General features: G+C 42.4%; 1 protein-coding gene across 2 annotated transcripts; it reads right to left on the reverse strand.

Annotated features, from left to right (window-relative positions):
• Positions 1-1,445: 1,445 nt before the first annotated feature.
• Positions 1,446-16,988, reverse strand: ZNF200 (zinc finger protein 200). 2 transcript variants are annotated; one of them, XM_012441740.3, is made up of 5 exons: positions 16,882-16,988; positions 15,342-15,672; positions 14,667-14,755; positions 14,255-14,381; positions 1,446-4,372 (listed from the first exon to the last, which is right to left on the reverse strand). In XM_012441740.3, the coding sequence occupies exons 2-5, from the start codon at positions 15,589-15,591 to the stop codon at positions 3,657-3,659; spliced, it is 1,182 nt and encodes a 393-aa protein (XP_012297163.1). In that variant the 5' UTR covers positions 15,592-15,672; positions 16,882-16,988; the 3' UTR covers positions 1,446-3,656. The 2 variants fall into 2 exon arrangements, with proteins under 2 accessions (XP_012297163.1, XP_064218443.1); XM_064362373.1 differs by having other exon boundaries at positions 15,342-16,305.
• Positions 16,989-19,646: the final 2,658 nt, after the last annotated feature.

The following is a 19,646-nucleotide window of genomic DNA, read 5'->3' on the forward strand; positions in this document are numbered from 1 at the left end:
GAGGGGGAGGTTGCAGTGACCTGAGATTGCACCACTGCACTCCAGCCTGGCAACAGAGCAAAACTCCGTCTCAAAAAAAAAAAAAGGAGAGAGAGAGACAGAAATGAGGTCTCGCTAAGTTGTCCAGGCTAGCCTCTAACTCTTGGATCAAGGAGTCCTCCCACCTCAGCTTCCACAGTAGCTGGGACTACAGGCACATGTCACCATGCCCAGTCTTGATACTGTTCTTTAGATTTTAAAAATAATTTTTTCTCAGACAGTATCAATCTATAGCCCAGGCTGGGGTGCAGAGGCACAATCTTGGCTCACTGCAACCTCCACCTCCCAGGTTTAAGCAATCTTCCTTCCTTAGTCTCCTGAGTAGCTGGGACTACAAACACATGCCACCATGCTCAGCTAATTTTTGTATTTTTAGTAGAGATAGGGTTTCATCATGTTGGCCAGGCTGATCTTGAACTCCTGATCTCAGGTGATCCACCAGCCTCGGCCTCCCAAAGTGCTGGGATTACAGGTATGAGCACCACCTACACTTAAAAAAACAAAAAGCTGTTCAGAAGGCTGAGGCAGGAGGATCACTTAAGCCTAGGAGGCAGAGGTTTCTGTGAGCCAAGATCCCCCAACTCCAGCCTTGATGACAAGAGCCAGTCTCAGTTAAAAAACAAAACAAAAAGTGCCTCGGTGACTGTGCCGTGGCTGCACGAGGACTGATAAAACACCCGACTCTTGGGCAAGGGTGCCAAAGAATGAGTGGAAACTCTGTTTACTCACTGCCTTGCAGCTATTTGTTTTCTGGGTACACAAGGGGTCCCCTGCACATGGTAACAGCCTGGCAACTCCAGAAACACAGCTCAGGATCCCAGTCTTAGTGCATTGGCCACACTTTCAAATAAGAGAATAATGTTGTGGGCAGCCAGTTTTGTTAGCTTTGCTGGCTTTACAGGGTATTTACTGTTGGCTTGAAATATAAAGCCAGTAAAGGACAGTTTTTGTGGCCTTCCACTGTCATGGAGGGTGTTGTTGTTTTTTGAGATGGAGTTTCACTCTTGTTGCCCAGGCTGGAGTGCAATGGCGTAATTTCGGCTCACTGTAACCTTCACCTCCCAGGTTCAAGCAATTCTCCTGCCTCAGCCTCCCAAATAGCTGGGATTACAGGTGCCCACCACCACACCCAGCTAATTTTTTAATTTTTTTAGTAGAGACAGGGTTTTGCCATGTTGGTCAGGCTGGTCTCCAACTCCTGACTTCAGGTGATCCACCCACCTCAGCCTCCCAAAGTGCTGAGATTACAGGCATTAGCCACTGTGCCCGGCCTGTTGTTTTTAAATTATGATTCAGGACTGAACTGTATCATAAAATGTCCTTCAGAATGCTTTGTACCAAAACAACAAACCTCAGAATTACATGTCAATAACAAACAAAACAAAAAAAAATTCGATAGGCAGAAGGCAAGAAACAAAACTATTATTTGTAAATGGTGTCATTTTACCAAAAGTTGTAACAGAGCTAAACCAAGAAACTATTGAAAATTAAGAACATTCAGTGAGGTGACTAGCTACACAAATATATAATTAAAAATAACTTTCCTATGTAACAATAATCAATTATAGAAATATAATGAAAAAAACTACTTACAGTAACAAAATTTTGTAAAACCTTAAGTGAAGAAAATTAGAAAAATTTTCACAGGAATATCACACTCTCATAAATACAAAGGCATGTTTCTAGATGGAAACAAACACTATAATTTTTCCCAAATAGTTTATAGGATTTCTTCATTCCAATCAAAATACCAATGTGAAACTTTTGGAAACCTTAAGTAAGCAAAACTGGTCAAGAATCCCTAAATTGCACCACTGGCCTTGCTTCTAGGCAGAGAGGACAGGAAGGTCAGGATATGAAGAGACTGAAGACAATGAATACCCACTATAATGAAGACACCTGGAATCCTATCTCTCGAGGGGCAATGTGAGCTAACCACTAGAGACGTAATTTCTAAATATATGACACTTTGGGCCAGGTGCAGTGGCTCACACCTGTAATCCCAGCACTTTGGGAGGCTGAGGTGGATCACCTGATGTCGGGAGTTCGAGACCAGCCTCACCAACATGAAGAAACCCTGTTTCTACTAAAAAACACAAAATTAGCTGGGCGTGGTGGCACATGCCTGTAATCCCAGCTACTTGGGAGGCTGAAGCCTATCGCTGGAATCCGGGAGGCAGAGGCTGCAGTGAGCCGAAATCAGGCCACTGCACTCCAGCCTGGGCAACAACAGTGAAACTCCATCTCTCTTTTTTTTTTGTCCATCAACTACAACGATCATCTTAGAACATGAAACTCCATCTCAAAAAAATATATATACACACACACACCACTTTGGCTTGTGAGGTAGTGACCACCCCATCACCAAAGGTCTGATGATGGTGTAGAGAGGACCTAAGAATATGGTAAGGTTATTGATGAGACATAGATCTAAGCCAACTTTTCCTGCCTCCAGGTTGACCCCTCCTCTATGGGTCTTGGGGTTTCCTTCCTAGCACATGAGATCTGGGCTCAAGAAAGGAACAAGATTCTGAACAGCTTTTCTAGTGGTGGGACTGGATGGCCCTGCCTGAGTAATCCAAACTTATTTTGGCGAGAGAGAGGCATGAAACAGCTGTTGGAGAGATCAACAGCTGAACAAAATAGAGTAAAAACAGTAGACACTTATGTTGTAAAAAGGAATCTGTAAAAGTCAATTTTATCACAAATTGCAAATGTTATTGAAACTGATTGCAAGTTTAGATCACATCCAACTGACAGTCTGACATTCAATTGCTGTAGTTTTCCTATATTCCAAAGTAAACAATTCAACACTCAAGAATTAAACAGGTGTTCTTAGAGGGTTCTATGAATTGCTATTAGAAGCTGTTGGCTCAACAAGCCAGTAGTTTGGTTCTTTCATGAGAACATAGTTCCAGATAAGAACCTTTGCACTATTTCTCAAGTATGAATCCCCATGTGGGGGGAAAATGGATATACTTACAATAGACATGAGTCACTCTGTCTCGCAAGTAAGCAGCCTCCAGATTCATCTTCAAAGTCTTTCTTGGGAAAGGGATCTGTAACCTGTACATTGCCATATAACTTCATAAAGGAAAGCTCCTTAGTCCAGAAAGTGTGGCTCCTGAGGTATAGCCCTTGAAAATGTATTCTTCCCTGTGAATTTTCTAACAATTTGAGGTTTTAGCCAAGACCGGCATTTATCCAATTTTGGCTATAATGAGTTTTTCACATATTGTTATTTTTTCTTTGAGATGGAGTCTCACTGGGTCACCCAGGCAGGAGTGCAGTGGCATGATTTTGGCTCACTGCAACCTCTGCCTCCTGGATTCAAGCGATTATCCTGCCTCAGCCTCCTAAGTAGCTAGGATTAAGGTGCATGCCACCACGCCCAGCTTTTTGTGTTTTTAGTAGAGACATGGTTTCAACTTGTTGGTCAGGCTGGTCTCAAATTCCTAACCTTGTAATTCACCCATCTCAGCCTCCCAAAGTGTTGGGATTACAGGTGTGAGCCACAGAGCCCAGCCTACATATTAATCTTTTTAGGCAGCTTGGGAATTCAGAATTCATTATGAAAGCTCTCAGGTTGAGGAAGCACCATCAAACCTTTCCCAGTATTACTTCTGCTTTCGGATTTTACAGCCTGAGTGGATTTTCTCATGCCGGGTACAGTTTGACAGCCGACCAAATCTTCTCCCACATTTTTTGCAACCATATGGTCTCTCAGCCTCATGAGTCTGCAGATGAAGCACAAATTCCTCATTCTTTGGGAAGGTTTTCCCACATTCTGGACACTTAAATATCTTCTCCCTTATATGGAGTCCTTCGTGACGACTCCGATGAGAATTCTGACGAAAATTTTTCCCACAATGAGAACAGGAATAAGGTTTCTCTCCTGTATGAATCCGTTCATGTTTATTGAGATTTGTTTTATGATTGAAGCTTTTCCCACAGTGACTACAGTCATAAAGTTTTTCTCCAGTGTGAGTCCTCTGGTGGGAAATAAGGTAAGAACTTTCATTATACTGTTTCCCACACAGTGGACAAGTGTACCATCTCCTTGTCTTCTGATTTCGAGTAAGTGCAATAATACTGACATCTACATATTTTGAGAGTTCCTCTAGGGGAGTATCATTCTCAATGGTAACTAACAGATTTCTCATTTTCCTTTTCTGTTGAATGAATGTATTTAGTCTTTCCTTTTCCTGGTTATCTAGAGGCTGCTGAGAGACCAATGAAGAATCTATTTCATCATCTGAAGACTTTTTTCTATAATCTTCATTTTCTATAGATTCCTTCTCAGAATCTTCACCTTCAGGATTACTGCCATTGACTGTTGAAACAAAGAAAAAATTTAATAACTTCTGAAGGATATGACACCAGGCATGAAAAAACAAATCAGGTTTCTCATGACACAGCCATCTTGAAAGTCAATCGGAGGAGTAGCAGATACTGCTGTCACACTCCTTTTCCACACTTATTTCCATCTACCACAATGCAAGCACACATTAAATAAGTAAAATGAGTGTGATTTCACTTAAAGACTTCATATGTTTGTTCTCTTCACAGGTGCTAATTACCTGACAAGTTCATATTCATCTTATACTCTGTAGAGCACTCAGCTAAGGACTAGGGATGAAGACCATAAATCTATAAAGGGCACCACTTGTCATCTTGAAGAGTCTGGTAACTAAAGCTTAAGATAAACTGCTTGTAGGTTTTGACTATATTAGAAATTATGATATCACACACTGGGGTCTGTTAGGGGGTTGGGGGCTAGGGGAGGGACAGCAGCGGGTGGAGACACTAAGGATGGATAACATTAGGATAAATACCTAAAGTAGGTGATGGGAGGATGGAGGCAGCAAGCCACCATGTCATGTGTATACCTATGTAACAATCCTGCAAGATCTGCACATGTACTCCAGAACTTAAAGTATAATAAAATTTTTAAAAAGGCCAGGCGCAGTGGCGCATGCCTGTAGTCCCAGCTACTCGGGAGGCTGAGGTGGGAGGATCACCTGAGCCCAGGAGTTCTGGGCTGTAGTGTGCTACGCCGATCAGGTGTCTGCGCTAATTTCAGCATCGACATGGTGACTTCCTGAGAGCAGGAGACCACCAGGTTGCCTAAGGAGGGGAGAACCGGCCTAGGTCAGAAATGGAGCAGGTCGAAACTCCTGTGCCAATCAGTAGTGGGATCACGCCTGTGAAGAGCCACTGCACCCCAGCCTGGGGTAACATAGCAAGACCCTATCTCTAAAAAAAAAAAAGAGAGGAAAAAAACACTAAAAAAAAGATTAAAAAAGAAATTATCACAATATTACAGCACTAAATAATATTATAATGCCTTACAATGAGAAAATGGGAACAATTCAAATAACCAAAATTAAAGAGGGCACTGCACATTAATACAAAAGTTTATTATTGGCCAGGCCTGGTGGCTCACACCTGTAATCCCAGCATTTTGGGAGGCTGAGGCAGGCAGACCACCTGAGGCTGGGAGTTCAAAAGCAGTTTGACCAACATTGAGAAATCCTGTATCTACTAAAAATACAAAATTAGCCAGGAGTGATGGCAAATGCCTATAATCCCAGCTACTCAGGAGGCTGAGGCAGGAAAACCACCTGAAGCTGGGAGGCGGAGACTGCAGTGCACCAAGACTGCACCACTGCACTCCAGCCTGGGCGACAAGAATGAAACTCTGTTAAGAGATTACTAACAACTAATAAATGAAGCTTTGGGATTACAAGCCAGCAGTGTTTCTCTTTGGGTAGAAAGGGAAGGCACAGGGCACAAGAGGGATTTCTGGGATGCTAAGAAAAGTCCATTTTGGATGGTGATTAGATGGTGTACATTTTGTAAAAACTTCAGCTATATATTTATATTTATGATTGGTAGGCTTTTTCTATTATACTTCAGAAAAGTCAGTGTAAACAGATTTTAAAGACTAGGTAACAAAGTGAAATACAAGCATGCTGTGAACATACTTGTGTGACAAGGGACCCCTCAATTCTGGACTACTGAGAGTAAAGGGTTCCAATCAACCACCAAGACACGGGGCTGAACCTAAAACTGGAGTAGGAATTTCTATTGGATTTAGCAGTTTCACACCAATAGATTTTTAAGAAATTTTTTTTATTTTACTTTTTTTTTCAGAAATAGGGTCTTGCTATGTTGCTCAGGCTGGTTTTGAACCTGTGTACTCATGCAATCTTCCCAAAGTGCTGGGGATTACTGGTTTAAACCACCACATTCAGCCTTAATTACTCTTTTTAACCACTCCCTTAGGATAATGAAAACACTAGGTCAAAGGATATGCCAATTTTTACCATACCTTTTGACATGAACTACCATTCTGCTTTCCAAAGCAGCTCTACTAATTTGAATTCAACCATCATCATGTGAGTGTCCACTTTACCTAATCATGCCAGCATTAAATTTTTTTTCTATTTTTTTTTTGTTTTTATGTTTCACCATTAAAAGTTAAAATATTTAATAGGTAATAAGAAAAAACAAACAAAATAAAAAAATATTTAATAGGTATAAAATGGTTTCTCATTGTAGTTTTACTTTGCATTTTGATTATGTAAAATAATCTATTGGGTTAAGACTGTTATAAATGTAAATCTTTGTCAATCATTTCTTGTTTGAATAATTTTTAACTGAAGTCTTCCTCTCTAACAAACTTAAAACCAGAAAAAAAAAAATAAGTCTCACAAGATCTGACAAAGTTCTGCCCTGTTTTCTGACCACTCTTCTATGATTTATTTTAATAGTTAACTCTAAGATATTTGGAGTTTAACTCTGTAACACAGACTGAAATGAAATTTCTTCTAAATTATGATGTACTTATCCCACCCTATTTATAACAATCTCACTTTTGTCCTATTTTGAAATGTTCACATTATCTTTACACACAGTTGAGCTATATGACACTTTCAAGAAAAGGAGACATCTGAGTTTCAGTAAATTCCCCTGAAAACAGGTATTTAGCTTCTTAAAATTAATATAATTTTATATTTATACTCATATAAAATATTTGTGGGAATTCTTCATGTTAGTAGGTTTGACAATGACCAACTTTTCCTGATAGATCAACCTCAGTTTTTGTTTGTTTTCTTTTAGAGACAGGGTCTTCCTGTGACCCAGGTGGAGTGTAATGGTGCCATCACTTATTGTTTTGGTGAGAACATTTAGGATTTACTGTCTCAGCAATTTTCAAGCAAAGATTGAATTTGCTTTTCTTTTCTTTTTTTTTTTTTGAAACACGATCTTGCTGTCACCCAGTCTGGAGTGCACTGGTGTAATCTCAGCTCACTGCAACCTCTGCCTCCTGGGTTCAAGTGATCCTCACATCACAGCCTCCCATGTAGCTGGGACCACATACACAGACTACCATGCTTGGCTTATTTTTCCATTTTTTATAGAGATAGGGTCTCCCAGGCTGGTCTCCAACTCCTGGACTCAAATGATCCTTTCACCTTGGCCTCCCAAAGTGCTAGGATTACAGGTGTGAACCACTGCACCCAGCCAAAGAATGAATTCTTAATATTAGTAGCTATTACAATGACCCATTATTTTCTGATACATCAACCCCAGTTTTTTTGTTTTCTTTGTGAGACAAGGTCTTGTTCTGTTGTGCAGGCTAGAGTGCAGTGGTGCCATCACAGCTCCCTGCAGCTTCAACCTCTCAGCTTAAGCCATACTACTACCTCAGCCTCCCAAGCAGCTGGGATGACAAGCATGTGCCACCAGACCTGGCTAATTTCTAAAATTTTTCTTTTGTAGAGAAGGGGGGGTCTCACTATGATGACCAGGCTGGTTTCAAACTCCTGGCCTTAAACAATCCTCCTGACTCTGCCTCTGAAAGTGCTAGGATTATAGCAGTGAGCCACCACATCTAGCCATATTCCAGGATTTATGTTTATTCTGCCACTGTATTTTTAGGCAATACTTTCCATTCCTTACATAAAAGGTAACATACTATACATGTATTTCTGCTACTTGCTTTCTTCTAAGCATTATATCCCAGTACATAGAGATGATTCTGTTATCATGTATGGACACACCATCTTCAACCAGTTCCCTACAGAAAGACACTTGGATTTCTTCCAACCTTGCGTTTTTACAAACAATACCACAGTGAATAATCTTGTTTCTATATAATTTTGAATGTGTTCTGCTGCTATATCTGTAGGTCAGATTCCCAGAACTGAACTGCTGGAAAAAAGGATAAGAGAGGTAGTTACAGGTGCATTTACCCTTATACAGGGACTGTACCATTTTGTACACACACCAGCAATATACCTGTTTCCCAACAACTTCATCATCAATGCGTTTTTATTTCTATAAATATGAGAGAGAGAAAAAATGTTATTAATTAAACCTCCCTGGAGGTTTAATTTGCACTTTTTTTTTTTTTTTGAGATGGAGTTTCACTCCCATCACGCAGGCTGGAGTGCAGTGGCGCAATCTCGGCTCACTGAGACCGCCACCGGGATTCAAGAGATTCTCCTTTCTCAGCCTCCCAAGTAGCTGGGATTACAGGCCTGCACCACCACACCCAGCTTATTTTTGTATTTTTAGTAGAGACAGGGTTTTGCCATGTTGGTCAGGCTGGTCTTTAACTCCTGACCTCAGGTGATCCACTGGCCTCAGCCTCCCAAAGTGCTAGGATTAGAGGTGTAAGCCACTGTGTCTGGCTTAATTTGTACTTCTAATTATGAGTAGGGCTGGTCATCTTTTCACATGGTTTAAGGGTAAATTGTGTTCTTTTTTTTTTTTTTTAATTTTTTTTTTTTTAAAGATGGGGTTTCACCATGATGGCCAGGCTGGTCTTGAACTCCTGACCTCAGGTGATCCACCCACCTCGGCCTCCCAAAGTGCTAGGATTACAGGCGTGAGCCACTGCACCCAGCCATAAATTGTGTTTCTTAGAGGATCTGCTGGTCTTTCTCTTCCCTATTTCTAAGAGCTGTTTATAAATTAGGAAAACCAGGCTTTTGCCTGATGAGTTACAAACATTTCCCCCAGTTTATTGTGCATTTGCTTATATATTTCTTATTTTACCATGCAGAAGCTGTGTTTCTTTTTTTAAAGACTAATCAGGTGCAGCAGTTAGAAGAGGGAGAGCAGAACAAGGTGTCTCATACATAACTGTAAGCAATCAAATGAAATAACTCACTACCTTTAGCCCAGCCCAGAAGCCTTTTATTTTTATGTATGTTTGTTTGTTTTGAGACAAAGTTTTGCTCTGTCACCCATGCTAGAGTGCAGTGGCATGTGACCTCGGCTCACTGCAACCTCCACCCACTGCAACCTCCACCTTCCCAGTTTGAGCAATTCTCCTGCCTCAGCCGCCTGAGTAGCTGGGACTACAAGCGCACACCACCACACCTGGCTCATTTTCGTATTTTTAGTAGAGACAGGGTTTTCACCATGTTGGTCAGGCTAGTCTCGAACTCCTGACTTCAGGAGATCCGCCTGCCTCACCCTTCCCTAAGTGCTATGATTATAGGCATGAGCCACCATGCCCAGCCTTTTTTTATGTATTGTGATCTGTTAATTCTTTCTTTCAAGGCTTCTGGCTTTTGGGTGTTAATTACAAAAACCTTCTTATCCCATGGTTATAAAGGAATCATCTTTTTTTTTTTTTTTTGAGACAGAGTCTCACTCTGTCGCCCAGGATGGAGTGCAATGTCATGGTCTTGGCTCACTGCAACCTCCGCCTCCCAGGTTCAAGTAATTATCCTGCCTCAGCTGGACTATAGGTGCATGGGACTACAGGTACATACCACTGCGCTCAGCTAATTTTTTTGCATTTTTAGTAGAAACAGGGTTTCACCGTGTTACCCAGGATGGTCTCGATGTCCTGACCTCATGATTCACCTGCCTCGGCCTCCCAAAGTGCTGGGATTATAGGCGTGAGCCACTGTGCCCAGTCAGATTGCTCTATCCTGCCTACTAAGGAAGTATCCGTTACTATTTTGTTAAATATTCTTATAAAGGAGGGGTTGGAATTTGGTCAAGTATTTTTTCAGTAATTATACAAGTAAACAAAGGATTTTTCTCCTTTATATATAAGAAATATTAATAGATTTGTATTATTTCTTCTATTAAAAAATTTTTTTTTTTTTTTTTTTTAGATAGAGTCTCACTCTGTCCCCCAGGCTGGAGTACAATGGTGCAATCTCAGCTCACTGCAATGTCCACCTCCCAGGTTCAAGCAATTCTCCTACCTCAGCCTTCTGAGTAACTGGGATTGGAGGCATCAGCCACTGCACCCAGCTAACTTTTGTATTTTTGTTTTAGTACCGATGGTGTTTTGCTGTATTGGCCAGCCTGGTCTCAAACTCCCGATCTCAAGTGATCTGCCTGCCTCGACCTCCCAAAGTGCTGGCATTACAGGCATGAGCCACTCAGATTTCAACATGAGATTTGGCAGGGACAAATATCCAAACTATATCAACAACCTTGGGTCAGAGGGGTAAAGACAAACTAAAATTGCATATTTTTTTCCTAGAAAACACTATACAGTCCTCCATATTCACGGGTTCCACATCTCAGGATTCAACCAACCAAGGATCGAAAATATTTGAGAAAACAAAAAGGATGGTTGTGTCTGTACATATTTTTTTGTCATTCCCTAAATAATGTAGTATAACAAATATTTATGCAGCATTTGCTTTGTATTAGGTATTATAAGTCATCTAGAAATAATATATATGGTGGGATATGTGTGGATTATATGTAAATGCTACACCATTTTATATAATGAATTTGAGCATCCATGGATTTTGGTATCTGAGCACGGGTCCTGGAACTAATCCCCCATGAAAATGAAGGACAACTGTATATCAGAATCTATGGTATAACCTAAAGTGAAGACAGTTCACGGCTGTAAAAACATGTATTAATTTAGAAAAATGAGAATAAAGCCTCTGATTCAAAGTTAGAAAAACAATACAATAAATTTAAAAGTATGAAGGTATTGGCCAGGCACAGTGCCTCATGCCTGCAATCCTAGCACTCTGAGAGGCCAAGGTGGGTGGATCACCTGAAGTCAGGGGTTCAAGATTAGCCTGGCCAAGAAAGCAAAAGTCTGTCTCTACTAAAAATTAAAAAAAAAAAAAAAGTATTAATACAAATTAGAAAGTAATAAAGTAATGAGTTAAAAATAGAAAAAAAAAACAGTAAGATTTAAACAAAAATGAACCAATTTCCATAGAGAAAATAGAAATTATCAAAAAAGACTAGCCACCTACCCAAGAAAAGCACCAACCTCAGACAGTTTCACAGAAAATCCTTCTAAACTTTTAACAATTATACAATTCAAATGCTAGGAAAATTTCCAGATATAGAAAAAGAAAGAAACTTCCAAATTCAAACAAGAGTGAAACTCCATCTCAAAAAAAAAGAAAAAAAAAAGAAGAAATCTGATCCCCAATGATGGAGGTGGGGGCCTAGTGGGAGGTGTTTTCATCATGGTGGTAGATCCCTCATGAATGGGGACAACCTCAAGATATTAAGTGATTTCTCACTCTTACTTCACTTAAGATGTGACTGTTTAAAAGAGCCTGGTACCTTTCTACTCTCTTCCTTCCTCTCTTGCCATGTGAAATCTGCTCTCCTTCCACCATGAATAGAAGCTTCTTGAAGCCCTCACCAGAAGCAGACACTGATGCCATGCTTCTTGTGTATCCTACAAAAAACCATGAGCCAAATAAACCTCTTTATAAATTACCCAGCCTCAGATATTCCTTTACAGCAGCACAAAATGGACTAAGACAGTTGCTAAAGAGTTTTAAATTTTCCAGGTAGAGGAACTTTAATTTACTGATTTTTATTATTAATTTCTAGTTGTACTACAATGTGACATATCCTACTTCATTACTTCTATGGAATCCGAGTCTTTCCTTGATGCCCAGTATTTAGTCAATTTTCTTCAATCTTTAAAAGATGTATTCTTCTATCACAGCGCACAGTAGCTACAATAAGAATTATCTTACTGAGAATCATTTAAGTATTCTATCTTTTTTCTTATTTTTAGGTGGTTCATTTGGCCAACACACACATTTGCTGTTCCCCTATATTAAGGATTCTCCTTTGATTCCAGTCACCACAATGTTGAATCCATTATAGTTTTTCCTTTGCAAAAATTGGTTAAATGTTACTGTTTCAATTATCATCACCTATAAACTGATGGCTCCCCAATCCCCTCTATATCCTTATATGTGAGCTCCAATCCTTAATTACCAAATATTTGAAGGATAATCCCATTTTATTTCCTATCATGGATTCAATCTCATCTAAAATCTATTTCATCTTCTTCCCAACTCTGCCCCTGGTTCCATATCTTGCCTCAGTCTTGTGATAGCTTATTATACCTATAAAAACTTCACATTGCTTAGCTTTTAAAGACTTATCTTACAAATCAAATTGGAAGGTTATGAAAGGCAGAAATGGTTACAGCATCTTTGTAACCTAATGAATGCAATTCCAGAACCCAATCCTGCCTTAGGAAAAAACAAGTATGAAACGCTGGTAAATGACTAAGCTTAAGCCATCAGCTTCAGGGTATAGGGTGGAGGAAGGGGGAAATACAGGGTGAGAACTGAGTCTTAGGGGCCCGAAGTGCATAGTCAAAGTGATCCTGAACGCAATATATCCACTAACTAGTCACCCAAAATAAATGCTAGCTCTGCCCAAGACTCAGGAAAAACTCAGTATAATAAATTTGATCTTTTTATACTTTTCTCTAAAATAAAGACGGTATTATATAGAGCAACATGTGAGAAATTAACTAGACTCGTTACATACCACGACTTCTGACCATATGGAATATTAAAGCTAAGAATTTGACAGTCATAATGGATTTTTGTCACCCCAGGCAACTCCTAAAACCTATTCTCTGTACAACTTCATCAGCCCTTCAAACAGCCCTGAAGGCAAAGTAAAAAGTGTCAGGCACTCAGTAAAGATATTTGTGAAGGCCTCTGCTTCTAGGGCTGCAGCATTTGAGAGAAGAGGTGAAGCATCTCTAAGCAGATTATAGAGAGGCTGCTGCCTGATCAGTTCATACATAGCACTGGGATACTTGTTAACTATTACTGGGAAATGAGGACAAATAAAGAATGCCCCATTCACCAACCATATATGGAATTCACCCACAAAATTATGAGAAATGCATCCAGGAGGCAGTACAGTCCTGGGCCATGACTGCAAATTCTGATGTCACATTCCGAGTCCCTGCTCCAATGCTTACAACTGTGGAACTGTTAGCAAATTTTGTAACTCCCTCTGCCTCAGTTCTGTAAGGTGGCAGTAATTTCTGTACCACTCAGTACACTGTGAGAAGTACATGAGACAATAAACACAAGAAAAACATTTGGATTAGTGCCTAGCATGTAACATCATATAAGTGCTCATTAAGTGTTAGACAATTTTCATCAAAAACTGAATATATTTTCACTTAGGATAGTAGTCTTCACATCTATTGAACATCAAAAAGGGGAGAGGGATTAAAAGAGTTAGTCATGTGTTCAACAAAAACATTCAAATATATTTTTTGTTAGAATAGGGTCCAGAGGGCCGGGAGCAGTGGCTCACGCCTGTAATCCCAGCACTTTGGGAGGCCGAGGCGGGTGGATCACGAGGTCAAGAAATCGAGACCATCCTGGTCAACATGGTGAAACCCCGTCTCTACTAAAAATACAAAAAATTAGCTGGGCATGGTAGTGCGTGCCTGTAATCCCAGCTACTCAGGAGGCTGAGGCAGGAGAATTGCTTGAACCCAGGAGGCGGAGGTTGCGGTGAGCCGAGATCGCGCCATTGCACTCCAGCCTGGGTAACAAGAGCGAAACTCTGTCTCAAAAAAAAAAAAAAAAAAAAAGAATAGAGTCCAGAAAATGGGTTCAGAACAGTCTGCCCATAGTTTCTATGTCTGCAGGTTTTGCCTGCCTCTCTCCTCACTGCCCCCAAGATACAGGGAAAATGGTTACCCACAGCTGTAGCCCTGTGGCAAGGCTCTGCCACATTGAATAAAACAAAAGTAAAATAGAATGTGTGTGTGCGCACATACGCTTAGCAGATGCAAACCAACCCCCAAAGCTGAACAGATAAAGGACATGCTTTTCCCAAAGCGTACAACCTGAACACACAAAGGCTGTGATTTCTTTCTTTCTTTTTTTTTTTTTTTAAGGCTGTGATTTCTTACCCAGTAACATCATCTCGCCGACACTGCTGTCATCTTCCTTCTCTGAGGTGAGTTGTTGAGTAGGATCCAGGCTCACACATTCTTCCTGGCAGTGAAATACATTCAAATCCTCAAAGACCACCAGCTCCTGAAAGAGCAAGAGGCCCCTTTCATCTTAGTAACTGAGGTTCACTGACATCCCTAATGGTAAGAAGAGCTGACACACAAAGATCAAGGGAAGGAATGGCAAGAAGGATCTATAAATCCTACACAGGTGCAACACAAACCGGACAGCCAGGGTAAGAAGGGCTCGAGGAAAAAGCAAAAGGAAAACACTCAAGAGGGCCAAGTCCTAATATTGCATATTTTTACAGAGGTTGTCCAAACACAGAAGGTGACGCATTCAGGAAGTGAATGGGAAAACCAAACCCACCTCAGGGTTAGCTTTCAAACACAGAGACACTGTCTCTTGTTTTTGTTGGATTCCTTTGGGCAGAAGATTCACCAAGGGATGAGGATGCACTGGGGATAGAGGAAGGTGTAGTTAGTGAAAAAACTCCATGACTCTAACACAGAGACCCCCCCATACCTTGAGGCCATGCTGTCCTCATTCCTTTGACAGGTAACTCATGGCCTTTTCTATTCCTGTGAGCCCTTACAGAGTTCAAGCCATAAACTCCACTGTCTTAAACCTATGGCATCTCCCTATTTTGAAAAGAACGACTTCTCTAAGCACCTTTCAAAATTTCCCACAGAGTATTACTAAAGGAGAGCTTGAGGCAATGCAAAATGTGAAGATGCCCAGAAAAAGCACAAAATTTCTAAAATTCCACATACACCTAACTCAATAATTCATCTGATTTATCCTAAAAAGACATTTCCCCCAGAATGTTTGGGTAAAACTGACACTATAGAAAGACGCACACTGTTTATTCTGTGGCTTTACCCACAACCAGCACTTGAGAAGTACTTCCTCTTTCCAACAGTAGAGACTCCTTTTCCAATATACACCATCGTAACTTCAATTCATTACTAACACAGGAGCTTATCTCAGACCCCAGTAGTACCTCTTCCTTCTCTTCCAGTGAAACAAGCATAAGCTTCTCACCTCTGTTCTGAAGTCTTGAGCTCACATCTTTCATAATAACCAAGGTCTCCTTGACTTTCTGACTGGGCTGGACCAGGCTTGGCTTGGGCAAGAAGGTGAGGAAGTGCTCCAGCACTAGCTGGTGGATGGTCTTGGGCCCATTAGTGGTATCCCGACGTAGGTCTTGGCCCAGCTTGGAGTCTGGTGGAACTCTCAGTATAAATGACTGCTTTGGCTTTAGGGGTATAGGAACCACTTTTGCAGCCATCATGCCTTGCAAACACACACCACACTCGATTCTCGGGGCCTCCAGAGCTACCTCTTACTGGAAGAAACCTGCTAAAGAGCCAAGCTGTAGACAGAGAAACCAGGGATTACCCATAAGACCAAGGAGGACATGACTGCACTCCAATACCTGGCATGGGTAGTAAGGCTACAGGAGATCTAAAGAAAACAACAGCTGGGGGAGGGAAATCATAACTGAAATGCAGTATATGAACAGGCCATGCTTAGGAAAATGTGAAAGGAAGATCCTGAGAATGAAAATCAGAGACTGTGCAAACCTCAAGGGCCAAAGGGAAGGGAGTAAAGGTGGCGGGGAGAAGGCCAAGGTCCAGCCTCCTGAGAAATACAAAGTGTGGTCGGGCACCAGTGGCTCACGCCTGTAATCCCAGCACTTTGGAAGGCCCTGGCAGGTGGATCGCTTGAGCCCAAGAGTTCAAGACCAGCCCGCGCAACACAGCAAGACCCTAGCGCGCGCGCGCGCACACACACACACGCACTCTCTCTCTCTCTCTGTTTTTTTTTTTTTTTTTTTTTTTTACATGTATCTGTATATAAAAATTAGCTGGGCATGGCGACGGAAGCCTGTTGTCCCAGCTACTCGGAAGGTGGGATGATTGCTTGAGCCCAGAAGATCGAGGATGCAGTGAGCTGTGATCGTGCCAGTGCACTCCAGCCTGAGTGACAGAGCAAGACCGTGACTCTAAAAAAAGAAAAGACCAAGGAAAGGAGAAAGGAAGTCAGGGAAGGGAAAGAAAATAAAAGGAGAAAGCAAGAAAAGACAGAAATACGGTGTATTAAACCCACTAGGAAGAGATTAAATCAGCCTTGGAGAAAGAGCAACGGGTTAGAAGACAGGAAATCTGGGGTCACTACCGAGGACATCTGCCTAGAATTACGTTGGTCACTGAATCTGGCCATATTGTACCCCTCGGGCCGAAGCTCCCTCCGATGCCCTTTGTGAGGCGGAGGCGATTGGTGACTCTCCCAGGGAGCAGACGCAAGGCCAAGGAGGGGTCCACACACCGCCTGCCGACTCCTCTTCGGCGTCAAAGCTCTGCTGAGAGCGGCAGACGACATCCCACTAGGGCCCTTCAGGCCAGGCTCATTCTGGGGCCTCTCCGCTGGTCAAGGAAAACCTTTACCGTTAAGCCCAGCGGGCGCCCCTGCCTGAGGTGCTCACCAGGCTCCCTACCCAGTCTTGCTCCCTCAGCAACGGACACGCTCCGCTCCCCAGAGGCGGCCTCAGCCTGATTCCCGCCCTCAAAGGGCCCCTCACCTCTTGGGGCCTCTGCAGACCCTGAGCGTTCGCTGGGACGGCTCAGAGACTCAGGCGCTGGGAGACACAGGAAAACTAGGCGCGTGCGGCTAGGCCCTCCCCTCGCCCTTCCGAGCGCCCTCACAAGCCGCGGCGACTATTCGTGCGCGCCGCCGCCAGTTAAGGAGGTCGCCAGGGACGCAGTGCCTTCTGGGAGGCCAGGCGCTCTGCAGCTGTGACGTCACAACCGGTGCTTTGTTTCCGGTGCAGAAGCCTGGTCTCCCCGTTCGGAGCGCGAAGTCTGCGCTTGAGAAGGCGAGGCTTGAGGCAAGCCAGGGAGCTCTCAGGGCCAGAGGGAGTCCAGGACGGCTGCAGCCGGTCTCTCTGTGGGTCTCTCCGAAGACGGAAGGCAGGAGGCTGGCTCCGGTCATCCATGACGGGCTGGCACCACTCCAGCTACGGCCACTCTAACCCCAGGGCCTACTGGGAAATGCAGTTCGAATGCAAACAACCAACGAACAACCTCAGGCGCGGCGGCTGGGGCGGGATAGGATCCTACCCCTCGAGGCTTCACCGGAAGCGAGCTACCTCTCGGACCGGAAGATTTGCATCACCCCTCCACGGTTTCCGCCTTTTACTGTGGTTTTCCAGTAAAAAGACTGCGGAGGCGGCGAGGGGGAGGCCGGCATACGACTCCGCCTCTGCTCTGGGGACTGCCATAGGTTAGAGCTAGGGTAACCTACGTTTCACACTCCAACTTGCTAACTTCTACACCGGCCGTTTTGTTTTTAAAGAAATGCTAATTGACCGTCTTCAACTGTCTCTGTTTCCTTTCTCAATTTCAGCTTCCTACGGAGGCCGAACAGAGTTCTGTCTTTGTGCATCGTTTTCATACTGGATTCATTCCCTAGTGAGGCATTGATCAGGGTTGGGATAGCTTGTGGGCAGGGATGGCCTTATTTCTCGATGTAACACTAGCCTCCAGAAGGCTGACAAAAGTAAAAGTATAAATGAATGTTTCTTCTTAAAGTTAATTATAGCTGACTAATCGTTTAACGATGGCTTAAAATATGTTACAAAGAAACGAGTATGAAAACTGCGTGGCACCAAGACAGTGTAGAAAAATAAGGAATGTCTGCCTTTTCAAATCAAAATTTACTAAAAAGCCGCCTCTAATCAAAGTAGTATGGTTTGAACTATAAAGCAATACAGATAGATGTCTTGAAGTAAAATATAAACCTGTGTGATTGTATTTTTTAAAACCTTTTTCTTGACTCTGTTAACAAAAGAGAAATAGACTGAAGATAGTCGTAAAGATTAGCTACACAGGCCGGGCGTGGTGGCTGACGCCTGTAATCCAAGCACTTTGGAGGCCAAGGCGGGCGGATCACCTGAGGTCGGGAGTTCAAGACTAGCCTGACCAACATGGTGAAACTCCGTCTTTAAAAAATAAAATAATAATAATAATAAAAGATTAGCTACACAAAGGATTAGACATTCCCAACAGGAAATGAGCCCCTACCAACTGACCAAAAGAAAAGGCAATGAGGAGCTCTTCCCGAGAGAAGGAAAACTAATTGGTCATTAACATTTGAAAGGATACTTAACCACACTACTAGTCAAGATTATCACTTTTAAAAGGAACAACAGTTTTCACCTGTCAAACAAAGAAGGTGGGGAAACAGGCACTCCTTTATCTGGTAGTGTGGTGTGTGAAGTCATCTTGTAATATATATTAAAATTAAAAGTACACATATGTACCTCTTTTTTTTTTTTTTTTTAAGAGTCTCACTCCATCACCAGGCGTCAGGCTGGAGTGCAGTGGCGCGACCTCGGCTAACTACAACTTCTGCCTCCCGGGTTCAAGCTATTCTCCTGTCTTGGCCTGCCGAGTAGCTGGGACTACAGGTGCACGCCACCACGCCCAGCTAATTTTTTTGTATTTTTAGTAGAGACGGGGTTTCACCATGTTGGCCAGGATGGTCTCGATCTCTTGACCTCGTGATTCGTCCGCCTTGACCTCCCAAAGTGCTGGGATTACAGGCGTGAGCCACCCCACCCGGCCCACATATGTACCCTTTGACCTTCACAGTCTCATCTGTGAATGTGGTATCTACTAATTTCTTGTAGAATTCTTTGTAGTGACAAAAACTAGAAATTACATGCATGTTCCTACATAAGGAAATGAATAAATTGGTGCATTCATACTCTGGAAATTACATAGCTATGAAAAAGTGGATTAGAACTATATGTACACCTGGAGGGATGGCCATAAAATATTATTACATTAAAAAGTTTCAGAGCTACATATATTATGCGTAATTATATTTTTGCAACGAACAAAACACCTTGTGTATGTTTGTGTTAAGGGATACACATCAGACTAGTAAAATGGTTACTCATGGGATGGCCAGGCGCAGTGGCTCCTTCCTGTAATCCCAGCACTTTGGGAGGCCTGAGGTGGGCCAATCACTGGAGGTTAGGAATTCGAGACCAGCCTGGTGAAACCCCATCTCTACTAAAAATACAAAAATTAGGCGGTCTTGGTGGCGGGTGACTGTAATCCAATCTACTTGGGAGGCTGAAGCACAAGAATTGCTTGAACTGAAAATAGAGAAAAGGGGAGATTACACTTTTTTTTCATTTTGTCACTTCATTTAATGAGCAAGTGTCAATCTGGTAACTAAAAATAATAAAACATTAAAATAGCTGGGCGTGGTAGCTCACGCCTGTAATCCCAGCACTTTGGGAGGCCAAGGTGGGCAGATCACGAGGTCAGGAGATAG

The sequence above is a fragment of the Aotus nancymaae genome, unplaced genomic scaffold (assembly GCF_030222135.1).
Source record: "Aotus nancymaae isolate 86718 unplaced genomic scaffold, 86718_ANA_hifiasm-v0.15.2.pri h1tg000049l, whole genome shotgun sequence".
In the NCBI taxonomy this organism is placed as follows: domain Eukaryota; kingdom Metazoa; phylum Chordata; class Mammalia; order Primates; family Aotidae; genus Aotus; species Aotus nancymaae.